Source organism: Manacus vitellinus, unplaced genomic scaffold (assembly GCF_001715985.3).
Source record: "Manacus vitellinus isolate BGI_N305 unplaced genomic scaffold, ASM171598v3 scaffold_0_pilon, whole genome shotgun sequence".
In the NCBI taxonomy this organism is placed as follows: domain Eukaryota; kingdom Metazoa; phylum Chordata; class Aves; order Passeriformes; family Pipridae; genus Manacus; species Manacus vitellinus.
This window is the reverse complement of record NW_021938789.1, coordinates 54,465,474-54,482,137: the sequence shown is the minus strand read 5'-3', so window position 1 is coordinate 54,482,137 and position 16,664 is coordinate 54,465,474. Positions and strand designations below refer to the sequence as shown.

At 39.2% G+C, this 16,664-nt stretch overlaps 1 protein-coding gene across 1 annotated transcript in view; it reads right to left on the bottom strand.

Moving 5' to 3' along the window:
* The window catches only part of SLC10A7 (solute carrier family 10 member 7), a 152,493-nt gene that overhangs the window by 12,473 nt on the left and 123,356 nt on the right, over nucleotides 1-16,664 (bottom strand). The window contains exons 9-10 of the mRNA XM_029959591.1: nucleotides 15,353-15,404; nucleotides 13,761-13,834 (exon numbers count right to left, since the gene is read on the bottom strand). Of these exons, the coding sequence (XP_029815451.1) occupies nucleotides 13,761-13,834; nucleotides 15,353-15,404 (126 nt within the window). The remainder of the gene's footprint in view (nucleotides 1-13,760; nucleotides 13,835-15,352; nucleotides 15,405-16,664) is intronic.

Genomic DNA, 16,664 nt, shown 5'->3' with positions numbered 1-16,664 from the left:
GGGTGGAAAGAGGTTCTTAATTCACAGCTTGTTTAAATACATGTCACAACAATAGGTTCCTGTAAGCTACTAAATGTGCAATTAAAGTTCCTGTTATTTACCAGGAAATGCTAACTGGGGAAAAGAAGAAATAATAATCATTTTTGCATGTAAGGAATAGTTCAATGGAAATTGAAAAAGCCCTGTTGCCTCAATAGGCACTTTCTGATTTTTTAATTCCAACTCAGCCAGTCTGCAACTCTCTCAGAAAATATTTCATGACAGAGATCCACATGGTATAGTCACAAATGCTTGTGTCAGTAACATTATCATAAAGCTAAAACAAAACAGCTGTGATTTTATCTATTTTTTAAAATGTTGTACAAACTTTTTAGTAGCAATATGTAGTAACTGAAAGCATCAGTATGACTCCTAATATTTTCCAAATATATAAAACTCATGCAAACATCCAACTAGTGCTTTAATAGTTACTTTCCCTTCTCTTAGAAAACCTCAAACCTATATTTTTCTTATATATATGAAACACAAGGGAAAGAAATGAAACACAAAACAACAAGAAAACCCAAACTAAAGGAAAATCAAATCCCAGCCAAAGGAAGAAAAGTGACATTGTAATGCTTGGGCTGATGTTGTATGCTGAATCTTAGCCCATTATGCATTTTCAAGCTGAGATTATGAACTAGCACTAGGAGCAGCTATAACAAAAACACTGACTGGAACAGGAGTAACATGAGCAGGCATGGCTATGACAGAACTAATAGAATAAATGAAATTTGTTTAAATCTTTGATGAATGAAGGTGCTAAGCAAAATGGTTATCCTTATTTTGGTCTGTTCACTGCTCTTTTCCTCATCTTTTATAGCATATTGCTTCCAGTGCCAATGGAGTGTGACAGCTACACTGAGTCCAAGGCAAGTAAAATTCTGCACAAGATCAAGTTACATACATTAAAAAACCCAGACCACTACTTGAGGCTTCAGCTTCCTCAAAAGTACATGGCAGCTTCCCCACGCCCCAATATTATTCAGGTATTTATTTGCCATCTGGAGCATTAAGGCTGCATTCACATGTATAAAGAACAATGCCTGTAAGGATTTTGTTTTCACTTATCTGCATTTCAGGGTAAGTGGACTGACTTCTGTGGGTCTTCATCTTGATTGGCACTGGAGGAGGAACACTGGCATTATCAGTTTCCAGATAATCATTTCCTTAAGTTCAGGATTGCTGCCATGGTCTGAAGGCTCATGCCACAAACACCCATTCATGCTGCTGTGGTTTAGGAAGTTTCAGGCTTCCAGCAGCCTAATTCAACTCCTCTGCCAAAGACTCTCACAACATATCATGAGACCTGAATGATGAAGTTTTTTTCTATGGTTTGGTGCCAAGTTGGGCAGCTTTGCTCAAATTGGGGTTTAACAAGCTACTGAGTTGCCAAAATCTTTTAAAGAGCTTTATTGCATGAATGTGTGTCCATCTCTTTGATCAGAGCTGACCAAACATCATGACAGGCACGAGTAAGGTTTGTATTCCATCCTCCTCCAAAGAAAGAAGGAATGTGGTATCCAGCTGGATTAGAAAGCAGCACCTCACCTGACCAGGAATACAGACAGCTGTAGCAGAAGGGAGGAAACACAGAGATCATTCCATAGATATCCCTTTCAAACAAGAGCATTTTTAACCCAAATTTCCCTCTTCCCCTTTGCCTGGCTATGTTTCTCCTACCAGTGCATGTTCCCATCTTCCTCATTGCTCTTTGGCTCTTTTTCCATTTGTATTTTCTTCCTTCCTCCTCTTCCCTCCTGTTCTCCACTCCCATGTTTCCAGCCTCCTCAAGTTTGCTTCTCAAGACCTTTGATTCAGGTCATTGCAGCAGTGTAATTTTTGGGTGCTTCCACTAAAATCACTAAGCTCCACTAAAGGCAGCGGGCACTGACATCACAGTCCCACTGCAGCCAAGAGAAGATACAGAGTACATTTCATTTTTCTCCCTGTTTGCATAGTCACTCAGCTCCTTCTTTCACATAAGCACTTTGCAAACCTGAGGAACAACTAGCAAGAGAAACACTGTGTACCCGTGACCTTCAGCCAGGGCAAGGAAGAGGGAGAGGACTGCTCTTACAGTCCAGTACAGGAAAGCCCTCTTTGCTCTCCCCATTGCTCCAGGGTGTTCCAGTTTGGCTCCAAGGCTGTGGTGTATCAGCCCTGGCCAAAGGCCACTGTTTCTTTAGTAGCCTGCACAACTGAGAGCCATTTAATCCTTCCTCCAGCTTTGCACACAGTATAGCCTCCCACATCCACCCCTTTCCCCTTTGCTACTTTCTCATTTCGTAGTCACCTTCTTAAAAGGCCCATGAAAATATTATGCTGCGCTTCACTACATTTAGTTAACTGTAAAATAATAATAATAAAAACCCCTAAAATATTTGAAGGTATTTTTAAGATAATTTAAATATAGGACTCTTTTCATCTAGCTATCACCGCAGTAATATAAATGAAGCAAATTAATTTTAATGCTCCAAGGTACTGATTCTGTGTCACTGTCACTGACAGGATCCAACTAGACTTTATGAGATGGCATTTGACTTTATGGAAGTGAGCACTATGCACGCATTTACAATTTTACAGGGACTTTAAGCTGTCATGCTGAAAAATGTTTATAAAACATTAATCAAAAAATGCCTCTTTAATACAATGCATTGTCTGAAAGATGTTAGAAGGCACATATTGTAAATGGATTCTTTTTCTGACTAAAGTAATTTCTACCAAAAGCCTTTCCCCACTGCTATACAAGTACACAGTGTGGAGAGATAAAGAGCACTTTCTCAGCACATTACTACCTGATCCAAACACTTGGGAAATCACTAATGTACAGTATGCCATATTTCCATGTCACACATGACACATTTGTCTAAAATTACCCAACAGAGTTTGACATTGCAGCATATTCCTTAGCAGAGCTTTCAACTGACATCTGCCAAGTAAGAACTTCAAGTAGGAGCTTTCTTCTTCTAACAAGCAAGTAAGAGTTTTCTTTTATCCTATACCCATGATGGAAGTGATAAAACAATAAGTACTGGAAATCAGGGGTTTTTTTTCTATTTTAATATGTTTATTTTATGCTCACTGGATGTGTAAGCTCCCCTTAAAGCACTGTTTCATCATTTGCTGTTTTCTATCACATTGCAATGGGTTCAGAGAACTTAATAGAACATTTTTATTACCACTGAAACACAGGCCATTATCTCTCACACCCAAAGCAGAATTATTGCTAGATGCTCTACTTACATACTTCACTGTATAGGTTTTTTCTCTTCAGTGTCTTCATAACAATTTATCCTAAAACTTTACTGCCTACATTACTGACACACATTCCACAACACAAAATGCTGCAGCATTTGTTCTCAGGAAAAGAGATTTGGGGCAAAGCAAAGAGGTCATCACTAGGGCTGTGGAACCACCCAGCATTCAGGAATCAGAACACCAAAGAACCCTCACAGAGAGGCAGTAGAAATACTTGGAAGAAAAGCCTTAGCCTCTGGATTTTCACCTCTTCCTTCTACTCATCTATGCATTTCAGAACTCTCAATTGCCACAATCTCCAGGTGCAATATACAAAATGAATCAAGTGTATGATGGCAGCTTCTCTGATGCTCTCCATGCTACTCTGTTTCTGGAGGATCCTCTCAGGGGTAGATGTGAAGAAAACGTTATTGGTCAAATAGCTCTTTCTTTTTTCAGCTAAGAAAAGGCCTGTAAAGAGGGGCGTATATTGCATTAAACTGCCTCTGAGCTGCCAGAGCAGGGGGGTTCTGAACTTAGGATGCAAAGAGAGTGCCAAATAAGCATCTGAAATTTTACTGCCAAGTTTCAGAATAGCACTGCATGCAGCCCAGTGACTGCATGGTGGGAAAGCGTGGTGAGGGTCAGGTAAAGTCCAGTTTAGAGGATCAGAAAAAAGTTGTTCATGCAGAGAGCTACCAGAACAGCAAGTTGCTGCTAATCTCATTCTAACACTTTCTTAAGGGCTTTCCTGTTTCTTCCCAGACAAATCATTGCTATGGTTAGTTTTAAGACAGAAGTTCATACACTATTCCTGCCCTCAGTGAAGGCTAACGAGGGATAGATGATGTTCCTTGCCCCCATTCAGACTCTGTTATGACATACTGGGATCACGACAGGAGAAGATGCTTTTGACAGATTAACTTATTAAGGATTTTTTTTTCCTTCATCTATGCCCTCCCCAAGGCATCCCCTGAATTCAAGTTGAATGTGCTTCCCTCAGGACCAGTTTCTTTCAGGTATGGGAATAGCTGAATAATATTTGATAACACATAACAATACAAGTATTTGCTTGCTACTGAGTATTCTCATTTCAACCAAAGAAAGTATCTTCCAGTGTAACAGGAAATCCCATTACAGTAGAGGGAAAACTGTGTCTTTTTGCCCTCATACATGCTGTAGGAAGACTTGTGCTTAAAATATTTTCAGGGAATAAAGACTTTTTTTTCAGTACATTTTCATATTTCAGGTCAGTGACAAGTGTAATGGAAAGCAAAAAACACACTCACAAAGTGGTAAAAACAAACGTCTGAGGGGGAGATTTCACAAGGGACTGTGAGACATTAAGGGAGTCTGGAAGAAATGCAGGGGAAAACTGCAAAATGGAGGCTTGTCCCAGCTCATTCTGGAGGTCTGCACAGACCCTAATCTTCAAAAACATTTTCACCTTCATCCTTCTCCTTGGGAAAGAATAATGATTTATCTGAATATCCATCATGCCCTCGCATTACATTAAGTGATTTACCTCTTTTGCAGGACTAGAATTATTGGGAAGGCTCTGCACCAAATCAGTGATGTGGTCATATATTGGCCATAGTTATGCTGGGATGCAAGAATTTACACTATGTTATACGAAACTGGACTGGTCTAACATTTAAGTGAAGAAGGAGAATCTAATATGCTTTGAATGCTTTCACTAATTCTTTTTCTTCAGGTAACTGGCTCACTATATTCATCACAGAGATCAGTAATTCAAGTGCAACGTAAGTACAGTTACTAGGGAACAGCACATCTTGATACTATCAAAGTTTTAAGTAAGTAAAACTGTAAAAGCTGGGAGGAAAAGAAAGAAAGTAGAGTTTGTCTATTTCTGGGTTTTCAAAGGCTGCACTCAGATTGGAAGTGATGTTTAATGAACAACATAGGCAATCTTACCAGCTGCTAACAATGAAACATTTAACACCAACAACTGAAGACTAGTGCCTCAGACTCCAAACACCTCCACCTGTCTGACAATATGATAGTAGTAGCAATTACTTAACAGGGAATTCAAGAATTATTTGAACCATTGTAAGTCATATTTTATATGTGACTTAACCTTAATTTGGCATCACAATGTGGGCATAGCAATGTTGCAAGCTGATACTCACACTTCAATGCTTTTATTACTGCTTGGATATCAGCTCACTCTTCATACACATCACTTTACTCAAGGCACAAGGTAAATTACAAATTGACTATCAAAGTTCAAATGAACAGAATTTAAACACTTCCTTCCCTTCTCTCTATAATTCTTGTAGCCAACATTTTTTGAAGGTTTAATAGGTGAGAACTACTAATGAAAGGAATTCTGGACAAAGATTGACAAGTGTCCTAAAAACACGAAGTTGAGATAACATTAATTTGATTATTTCCTTGAACATTACTGCCCTCTCCACACAGAGCTGAGGCTAAGATTTCTCAGCATTAAAGTTTTGGTTGTATGGATTTTATTTAAACATATTGTTTAAAAAGCCAGTAAAAACATGCTTTATAGTTGTTCTTATTATATTTGTAAGCAGGGACAACCTGTTTCATAGTATCTTTTAATTACATTTTTTTAAAAGCTTTTTTCCACCTGAAACCTTGATGCAAAGGAAAACATGAAACACAAATTCATTATAAATGATAAACAGGGAAAACATTTCTTTTCCTAAAGAAAAAAAACATTTGTTAGGAATACCAGCATAATTTTTCCTCTCTTCATCTGATTTCTGTGGCCAAGAAAAGGAGATACGAGGCCAGAAAAGCTTAATGCTCCATTAGGGAAGGCATTTTGAGAAAACAGCTCCCTCCTAAAAACACTGAGGGATATTATTTCCTATTCTAAAACTCTGCAGACAAGCATTACGTGCTCGCAGTGGTCACAGCAGCTTTTAGAGGTGGATCCCTCCTGCAGACTACCAAACTGTCCTGCAACAGGAGATTTCTAAATTTTGCCCCTGCTGTTGATTTTTCACATCTTCGCACCCACTGCTTTGGAAGTGTCTGGAGTCAGCAGCTCAGACTGGCTGCCAGAAGGTGCACTGAGAGCAGCAAATGTAGATGCAACTCTCTCAGGGAGACTCAACATCATCTTCAATACTCACCAGCTTTAGTATGGGTGACACTTGTAGCCTCTGCCAGCTTGAGGTAAAAAAAAATATCTTGAGTCATGTCCAAACATGGATCTTCCCAAGGGTAACCTGTCAGCTATCTGCTGAATATAATGTAGTTTCTTAAAGTAGATAAATTAACTTTAACTGGTTTTGGTAGGGAGGGAGAGCTCTTGTGTCATTATCATTTTACAGATGGATATGTGTGTTTATTTTTTTTTATTTCATTATAAAGAGGTATGAGCTTGCTGTCATTAAAAACCTGCAATCTGGTTTTTAGTGTCTGATCCAATTATGTGTACATCTGGAAAGACACACAACCAAATAAATAATTGGAGAGGTGCAACTCTGAAATGACAATTGTTATTCATCGATCTCTTTCTGCAAGTCGAGATTGAGAGATGTAAACTTCAAGTGAATGAGATCTCCTGGGTGAGATTCTTCAGTTCAAACACAGTAAACAACTGTTGTCCTCTGATGCACATTTTAGTACTGCTGGAGGCAAACTTTCTAAATATTAATAAAAAACCTATACAGATGAAAAGGAAGCCCTGGGAGCTGGTACAGAATTTCTTGCCACATTCTAAGTCTAATCAAAGAAACATATGTTTCAGGTCAGAAAAGAAAGGAGATTCCCTAATTTACTCTAGTATTTCCCCTTCTTGAATCACAGAGAGGTCAAAATCGAGTAAACTGCAACAGATTAGATATACTAGACTGTGATATTTGTGGTTAAAAACCAAAGGAGAGTCAGGTATTCTATGCCACTGTAACTCACTGGACTATGCCATTTCCTGCTTCCAGACTGGCCTGCCAGCACATTTCCCTCCTGAAAGTACAGCCCCTAGGGATGCTCCGGTCTGAAAGAGGCAAATGTCGTGTGGGGCCCGCCATGTATAAGTAACAAGGGAAAATATTAGAGATGCTCTGGCACAGACTACCCCAGCAACCCCAGCCTACTCCAAATGGCCAGCCTGACTTCTTGTGAAAACAGCCCCCTCAAAGTAAGTGGTGGATTAAGTATTACAGAAACGTTTACACATGAAGATGGCATCTCAGCTCAGAGCGGATTTGTCTGTGCAGAACACTCACCCTATTCCAAGTTACAGAAATCCTCTGTCTGTACTTCAGTTTGCTTATATTCTGATATATATAAAAACATATCTATATAACATATTACATAGCTATATATATTGAGTAAACTATATATATAAAACCATGGTTTTGCAGCTGTATTGAAAAAAGGTAATAGCATTTCCCAGGTATTATTTGGGGTCTACTGAGAAAGAAGACATGGCAATTACTTGGTAATAACCTAAATAATAATACTGTTTGGTAATAACCAAATGTTGGTTCTAGAAGACTGCTGAGCTAGGAAATGTGATCCACCTGTCCTCAAGCTGTCCTGCAAAAGAAAGAGAGAGAAAGTGCAGTAGATCCAGGTGCTTTTGCTTTTGCTCTCTCCACTGTATTTCTCATGTAACACAAATCCCTGGGTTCTTATATTCCAGAGACAGAGAGGGGAATTACAGAGCTGAGGAAAAAGCCCAGCCAATCACTTGCTGCTCCTCACGGGCAAGTGCTGGGCAAAGACTGAAGTGATGACAAAAAGTTTTCATATTGGCCCAAAGAATCCCTGTGTCAAAACTAAGTCACTAAGCCCAATTCTGCGGGATCCCAGAAGCAGGAATGGGAGAATATCTAACTCTCTGGCAGTGGTGAGGGGTACAGACACAGCCTTCAGAAGACACCAATTTTTTGAAGCATATTCCTCCCATCAGCCTCCCTTCTGCCCCAAGGGCCAGCACCCACCAGTTCTAGGTGGAGGAGTAGCCAGATCATTTTTACATACAACACCCTATCAGACATCTGGGGAAGCAATGAGACTAAAAGTCTGTAAAAGATACAATATGCAAACTCAAGCACTAGTAACATCAAGAAATACAACAGGATGCCAGCAATCATGTCTGCTGTTCAACACTCATAGGAAAGCTCTGAAAGTAAAAGACAGCATCAAGAGTCTTACTCTTGAAAACTTTCAGAGAGCAATAACCGTGACTATTTTCTATAGCTTTATGTAAAAGTCAGAGGAACTATTCACACTTTTATAGCTTGTCACAATTAGTACCTTGATGAATAACTGCCTTAGAGAACAGTTCTCTGCCAAGAGCAGAGAAAAACTACCATATTTCAAGAATACCAGAGAATAGCCTGAATACTCAGGGCAATGTATCCGATCTGCCAACTCACTTTTTATTACAGAATTATTAAGAGATGCCTCCTTTTTAAAATCAACATTATCCACCTTTTATCTTAACATGAGTTAGAACATTTTGGCATTTTTCTATTTAAAGGTGAAAGGTGATTATCACAACACAATAAGAAGAGCCCGCACTTGATTAGTACAGCATTTCAATATATTATTTATCCTGAAAAATTTTATATGGAGCTATCTGTAGAAAGCATGAGCAAACTACAGGTAACTGTGAGCAGATTGGAGCTATATGTGAACATGATGCACCCTGTCACACTGTGCAGCTGGGGAGCCTGGGGGAAGGTACGGGCTGTAAACTCCTCACAGACAATTGAGTTGTCTCTGAACCTACTTGTGCAGCACACCAGGTCTTTTAAGAGTTGTTCAAATACTACCAGTTGTCTACTCATGCAGTAAGAAGCTGAGTATTTAAAAAAAATCAATCTGAATTAAATTAAAACAACACAAGAGAAAGTAAGTGTTTTGGTTTTTATTTCTAAAATGAACTCTATTCTTTCCTGAAAGTATTTTGTAGCCTAGAAACTTTGATTGCATTACTTTCAGAATTCCATGGTGAAAGAACTGCTACTTTGTTAAATCCAAATGAGGAAAAATACACTCTCCATCACAAACAATACCCTGATCTTATTATAAGGTGGGGTTATTATTCTTGTTCTGTTTTGTTTTACCAATCTGCTGTTCATCTTATGTACTGTATTAATATTTGCCCTTGTGATAGCCAAAACAGGTAGCAATACTCTGATTTTTGCTGATAAACTAATTTTACATAGTAAATACCAAGACTTAAAGTGAATATATTTTTTGACAATCCTGTATTTTAGAGTTGTAACTTCTAGCCAGAAATTCACTCTCTGAAAAAAAAAATAAAATAATGTTCTGTATTTGGCTGCAACTTTTGTGTAAGTGCAAGCAACAACTGCAGTATTTTTTAAATGAGCCACAGTGATAGCTTTGCACTTCCTTGAGGCCTCTTCTTTTCTCACTGAATGAACTCCAGGGAATGGCATCATGTCGGGCTTTCCAGATGGATTATGTGAAGCCATAGCTCAATGTCATTTTCAATAGCAAGGCTCATAATTAAAGGTCAAATAGTCACTTCATCTGCAATCAATCAATAGAAGAAGTACTAATACTAAGTACTAATCAATCAATGGCAAATGCACTAATAAAAGCCATGCATCAAATGTCCGCATATGTGTGTGCTCACATGTACTGTGCATATATGTGAGCAGGGAGAGGGAGAGAAAGAGAACAAAGTGTGGGTGAAAATGCCAGAGGGCATTGTGGATACTGTATTTATCCTGGCTCCTTTTAAGTTTATATCCTGCTCGACTCATTAGGTGAAATAGAAATAAACATTAGTTTTTCTGCATATGTGATGCCCTGTGTTCAAAAACCTGCCAAAGCCCCCACCTCTACACAGAAATACAGCTTATGTTCCTAACTAAGGAACACAAAGGCACCTACCCTGTGTAATTTGTCCTTACACAAACACGCCCTGCACTCTGATCTTTGAGACAAAAAGTGTGTCAACTCTTCTGTCTACAAAATAAAACCCAGCATATGGGACCAGCACTCATCTCCGTGCAGAGCAAGCACTTATTCATGGATTCAACAGTGGAAGTGGCAGTTGGCCTCATGAGCATGCACTGCATGGGAATTAGTTGGTTTCATAATATGGTGTGGGAGAAAGTGACTTACAAAAGTCTTCTCGTGCCTCTCCTATTACCACTTCTAAAGCTTTAAAGCTGTCAGCTCTTCTCCCACTTTAGTCTGTGCCATTCTAAGCTCCCCAGGGAATGGGCCAGACGTACCTATTTGGAGTTTCACCTGCCAAGCTGAGAGAAATCAGTTGCAAAGCGAAAGAACGAGTGTTGGGCGGTCACTTAGACACTACCACGCTCCACAACGGATGTGAAATGAGACCCTGAGCCGTGTTTGTGCTTTCAAGCATTGCAGTGACAGAGGGAGAGGGAAAAGCTCTCTCCACTATAAGCGAACAGGACATCTCTTGTTGCATGGTTTATAGTAAACACCTAGGGACAAGTAGAAATGTGCCAGAACAACAAAAGAGTAAGGGTCAAAATGCCTGTGTTTGTCTTGTTGCTGCTGAGATCAGGGTGGACAAGAGTGTTCTGTGGAAAGATTTAAGTGCCATTCAGAAATGGCTAAGCCTTAAAAACAAATTAGATCTACTCTGCTTCCACTCTTCAGTGAAGGAAAAAATGCTACCTGCTCTGATTAACATTCCTGTTGACATCATCAGCTTTGGGGGCACATCATGTCACTGCAGCTTTGTAAAACTCGATCCTCCTTATTTTCCTACAAATGTGTCCTCATACAGCTCTACCTTATCTGGAACTGGTACTAACACCAAACAGAGTAAAATATCAATGGTCCCAAAACCAGTCAGCTTGAATCCGATACACAGTGGGCACACCTACGTAGCACACACATGGTGTAGGGGTGCATACAAGAGTGGCAGGGACCTCAGGCTTACCAAGGATGGGCTCCTAGATACTGCCAAAAGGAGCATTTCCCCATCCCTCTTCCAGGATGACTGTAAAGCAGTCTGTCCTGAAGCTGACAAACAGAATGGTCTGTAGCCAAGAAACAGCCTCGCAGTGCTGCATTCCAGCATCTACCTGTTTCACTTCAACTTGCACACTTAGTCATGAGACATCTGTATTAGGGAAAGAAGTATGTATGGCTGTGGAGAAGCTGCAGGATGCCTTGAAGTCAAGGTGGCCAAAGTATTTTTGCTGGTGTACTTGGATAAAGAAAGGTGCAAAATACAAAACCTGACTCATGGGGCTATGCTAATGAGAGCAGTAGCTCAGAACTGGGGAAATGTGAGCCAGAAAGTCAAGGGAGATAGGAATCTTGAACTAAGTTCTTCTAAAGGAATAAAAAAAACCATAAAAAATGGAGCCTAGTGGCAGAAGAAAAGTGAAATGACTCAGCTGTGTGCATAGAGTTCAGGTCAAGACAGGCTGCATGAGAATGTATGGCAGGGTGAGTAAAAGAAATGAACAGTCCTCATCTTTTTCTGGGTGACGGCAAGCCTCCTCCAGGACTTGAATTTTTAAAAAAGGCTTTCTGCTTATTTTCTTAGCGTCATGACAAGCTACAGTAATATTCAACAGAGCATATATATAGCTGTTTTCACTGGGGAGGGAAGGGGAAACTTAAACATGTGTGCTGTTAAACACAACCAGCATCTCCAGTCTTTGTTCTGTAGTATCACAGTTGTGTCCTAGGTTTATATAAACCTCCAAATACCAAGCATGGTAGCACATTATGACTTACATGTGCAGCTGCTTTCTACAAATGTAAGTGTAACTGTCCTGAATACAAGCTCATTTATTAGTGGAAGCTTCAGTTTGGCTGAAAAAGATATAATGTCATTTAATCTGTGTTCTGCTCCAAGGCAGGATCGACTCTAACTATTTAATTTCTGTCTGAGGCTTCTCTACAATGATAGGAGATTGAAGACATCAATAGGCAACACATTCCAAAGCTAAACTGTTTTGCATTAGACAGGTTTCCCTGATGGTTAACTTAAATCATCATCATTTTAACCAAGTCACTCGCTTTACAAAGTCTACTGTGACAGAGTTACTTTCTTCCTTCTTTGCATTAACCTTTAATGCATTTGAAGATCACTACTGCATTTCAGCTGTCTTCTCTCAACAATCCCAATTGTTTCAATCTTCCTCTGGGTTCACATTTTTGAGGTCTACGATCATTCACGGCACTCTCCTCTGATCTCTTCCCAGTTATTCCACATAATTTTTGTATTGTGGAGCCCAAAACATTGTGCAAATGTCAAAAGCTGTAGCACTCTCAAGTCATACAAGTTTTGTTACTTCTCTGCAACCCACAGGACCTTGTGTGACAGGAAATTAGGTTAGTTTAGTATGATATGCATTTGACAAAGCTATGGGGCTGCTACTCATTTTCCTGTTCTTCCTATACTGGTATAATAATTTATTTAATTATTTGGTTCAGCAGTTTTCTACACGATGAAGTTAAACTCACTGATCTATACTTCCTCATCCCCTCCTTGTTTCCATCATGAAAAAAGAGGCATTATGTTTGACTTGTCTTCCAGGAACTCCTTCACTTCTCACAGACTTTCAAAGGCACTTGCTAACAGTTCTGCAGCACAGGCCTGGCTGAAGCAAAGAACCCTGAGGCGAGTTTTGCTGTATCAAACTGGCTTGGAAAACATCTCACCTAAGTCCCAGCTTGTTCTTCCTCTGCTTCAGGCTGAGTTCTTACCTTTGTTATCGACGCTAGGTGTGTTCCTCTTTGACAGATACAGTCTTGAAAAGGCATGTATTGAGTCATATATGCTTTACCAAATGTTTGTTTTCATATTCTGAAAAACAGTCCAGTCGTTTCACTGACTGAACATAATGGATGAACCAGTAGCAAGTGGCTGTGAGTGTATCTGATTAACAGTGTTCTGTGAATACACATCAGAACATCTTATTATCACTAAGGGGTCATAAGTGACAAATATCTCAGTGATGTTTTGAGAAATGAATTCTAAGAAATACAACTATCCAAAATATCTGCAGACTTAAACACATACATTTTGCTCATGTTAAGCAAAAGTATTGTCTATTTGTGATTTCTGAATACACTATATCCTTTGATATTCACTTACACATCTCAGGTTTAAGGTGTAAGATGTTGTTGTGAAACTGGGCAGATAAACCTTACAATCTTTTCAGTAACAAATCTGAAATTTTATCAATATTGGATTAGGCAACAGAACAGAATAAAAACAGAATGAAAAATCCACCTTCCACAAATAAGATGGTCTTACTCCATTACCACTAAAATCTCAGCTGAGAAGACTGTTCTCTGCCCTGTAATAAGCAGTTATTTTATCTGTGCAAGAATATTATCCTACTATTAGTATCATACTGTTAGCATTACTTGTCACACTAAAACCAAAACCATTTAAGCAGAAAAAACAGCGACTAAAACCTTATTTTTTTCAACAAAGCAAGGTATGAATGTTATTGATGTTTTGCTCATAGGCTTATCTCCTGACTTACCCAGGGTGAGGGATTTGTGTGTGGAACAGAAGACGATAGCCACTGTGTCTGCTGGTGTGAAAGTAGAGTTATTCCTAGAAAATAAAAGAGTTTTAATAACCTCTGATAACAAAAACCTTCTTAAAACAACATCGATCAAATATATTACTTTGAGGATCTATATACACGTTCACATCACTTTGATCAGGTCTAGTGACAGAAATAATTCTACCCATAAATGAACAGTAATGTTTGATTTATTTTTTTAAAGTAGAATTGTTTCTCAGTTGTGGCAAACTCTCTAATGAATACACTCCCATATGAAGGAATGGAATTCTGAACACATGGTGTGTAGGACACAACTTTATTCCAGCCAAGGTTATGCTGTATCACAGCAATAGCCAGCTTGACTCCATAAAAAAAAAAAAAGAGAGAGAACGACTTACAATTTCTTCTCCTAGTATGTGATATTTAAAAAATGCTCAGTTTAGATAGCATATTGAGTCTACACTACGAGCACTGCTTAGAATATGGAGTTAGCTTCTACTTCAGAGAAAAACTGCATCTAAGAGTTAACTCATTGGGACTAAGGCCAGGAAGGGTGGGAAAATGACATAGTGAGAGAGATACATAACTAGCCAATGGATCACCCTTTGGTCCACATTAGGAGTAATTCTATGAGATTCTAAATATCTCCCATACTGACTTGGTTTCTACTTATGGCAATTTAGATTTCACAGTTCGGACATAACTTCCCCCTAGGTTAGGTCTAGCAGTTCAAAGGTTACTTAAAAATGCCTTTTAAGGCCAGGATATTATCTTGCCACAGAAGAATTTTCTTGTGGCACTAAAAAAGCCCAAATAGCTTTAAGACATCATACTCTTCTTTGTGATTCTCCCTTACAGATATTGTGTAACTTATATAAAGTATATGTCTGGATTGTGGCACTTTCCATTCAGCAGAGTGCAGTTAAGACAAATACTCCAGTAAGTCTAAGAGAGAGAACAATGGTGGAGACTCCAACCAGCCCAAGTGATGCACTAAGCCACTGGCTAATATCATTCTCACAGTACTATTTTCTGAGAAGTGAATGTACGACAGTCTTTCCTTACTGATATTTAAAAAGGAAAAAAAAATAGCTCTACCAAACATTAGCTCAGGACAACTGTCTTTTAAGAATCACCACATAAATGTAACAAATTTGACATATACACAGAAGAGTGAATTGCCAGCCCAGCAAATGTATCTTGAGATGTAAAAAGTCAAACTGAGTTCTCTCTCTCATATGTCATCAGCATGTCTGCAGGGCAAATTATACCTTCAGTGACATCTGTGCAAATCCATTTTTTTCAGTGGATGAGGTATAGCAGTGATTGATTGAGATTTAACAACTCTGTAATTAACACATGAGAAAGGACAGAATTCAGGTCCTGCTCTCTTAGCCTATGAAAGTCTAACAGAGAAAATGCAGTAAGAACAATATGAAATACCAAAATGAGGTCACCCCTATTCAGAAACCTGCCTTTACATATTTGCATAGACTGTATCACCCAAACTACAGATATTACACAAAAGAAATATTCAAGGGTTGTTATTCAGCTCATTCAATTACCTTGTGGAGAAGAGGAAAGTCAAAAACATGAAGCTCATCTGAACAGAAAATACTGAAAGAGAAACAAGTTAAAATTAGAGCACAATTGCAATTGCTGTGTACATGCCTTTTGTCCCCATAGTACAGGTCAGAAGCAAGGCTGGACCAAGTCTATCCAGAGAAATCCAATGACAGAAAACCTTTAAAAACTGTCTGGAAGAACAATATGTATCATTATGTGGAGGAAAACCAGAACTAATGTTTTTCTTCCTGGGCTAACTCCTCTGAATCAAGTATTTCTTGATGGTAGGAAAGGTCACTAGTGCAATGCTGCACATCTCTTTGCACTAGCTTTGCTTAATTGGTTGACATCATAAAATCTGTCAGACATGCTCTGGATGCTGGTTATTTAGACTTTCCATCTTACAGGAGGAAGTACAGTGTGTAAATGCGATCAAAATAAATACTCTCAACCCTGGGTATATTAATCATGATCCATGGTGAGGGTAAGAGAAGATCATCACAGACATTTTAATCCTCTCTGAGACAAAGGCTAATTCCTGAACTGGGCAGTGCACATCAAACAAAGCAGCTTTCGTTCAAGCTCAGTCAGCTTTGTAAGTGCAGATAGTTCTGAGCGTCCTGAGGGGAGCTCTCCTCTCTGCCAGCTCTGCTGACACCCACAAGTGCTGTGGGATGCACAGAGCCCACCCTTGGACTGCAGAGACGTGGGGAGAAGCCAGTGGCTTCCCCGCTGTGCAGTTGGGACTGCAGAGGCTGAGCGTCACGCCAGAGCACAGGAACTCCCACAGAACTGGAGGAGAAACCCTGTGACCTGCACAACCTTTTCTGTGTGTTTGTGGGTTATGGGGGAAGGGCTTTTACTTGCAGTAGAATCTAGGGTGGGTCCTCTCCCTTTCCCTTGCAAAACTTGTGAATGCAATAAGACTAAGGTATCCCATAACATAGCACAAGTCAGGACAATACATTTGATTTTGACCCCAGTTTACAACTGGGAAACATGGCAGGGATATTAGCTATTACCAGTGACATTTTCTATTCTCTTAAATACATTTCCTAGAACGTATAAATGTCACCTCAGCATGTACTTAATTCTTCCTTCAAGAACTAGGAAGCAATCCATTGTTCCTGAATTACAATTTTTCTGCAACTAAGTACATTAGTTTAACAGGCACAGAAAAAACCAATCCCTTAATACATATAATTCTGTAAAGCAATAAACATGTTTTGCTACCAATTAGTCCTTGTGCATACATGCCGTAGCTAGAATAGTAATATAAAAATTACACAAAAACATTAATCAGCAGACTAA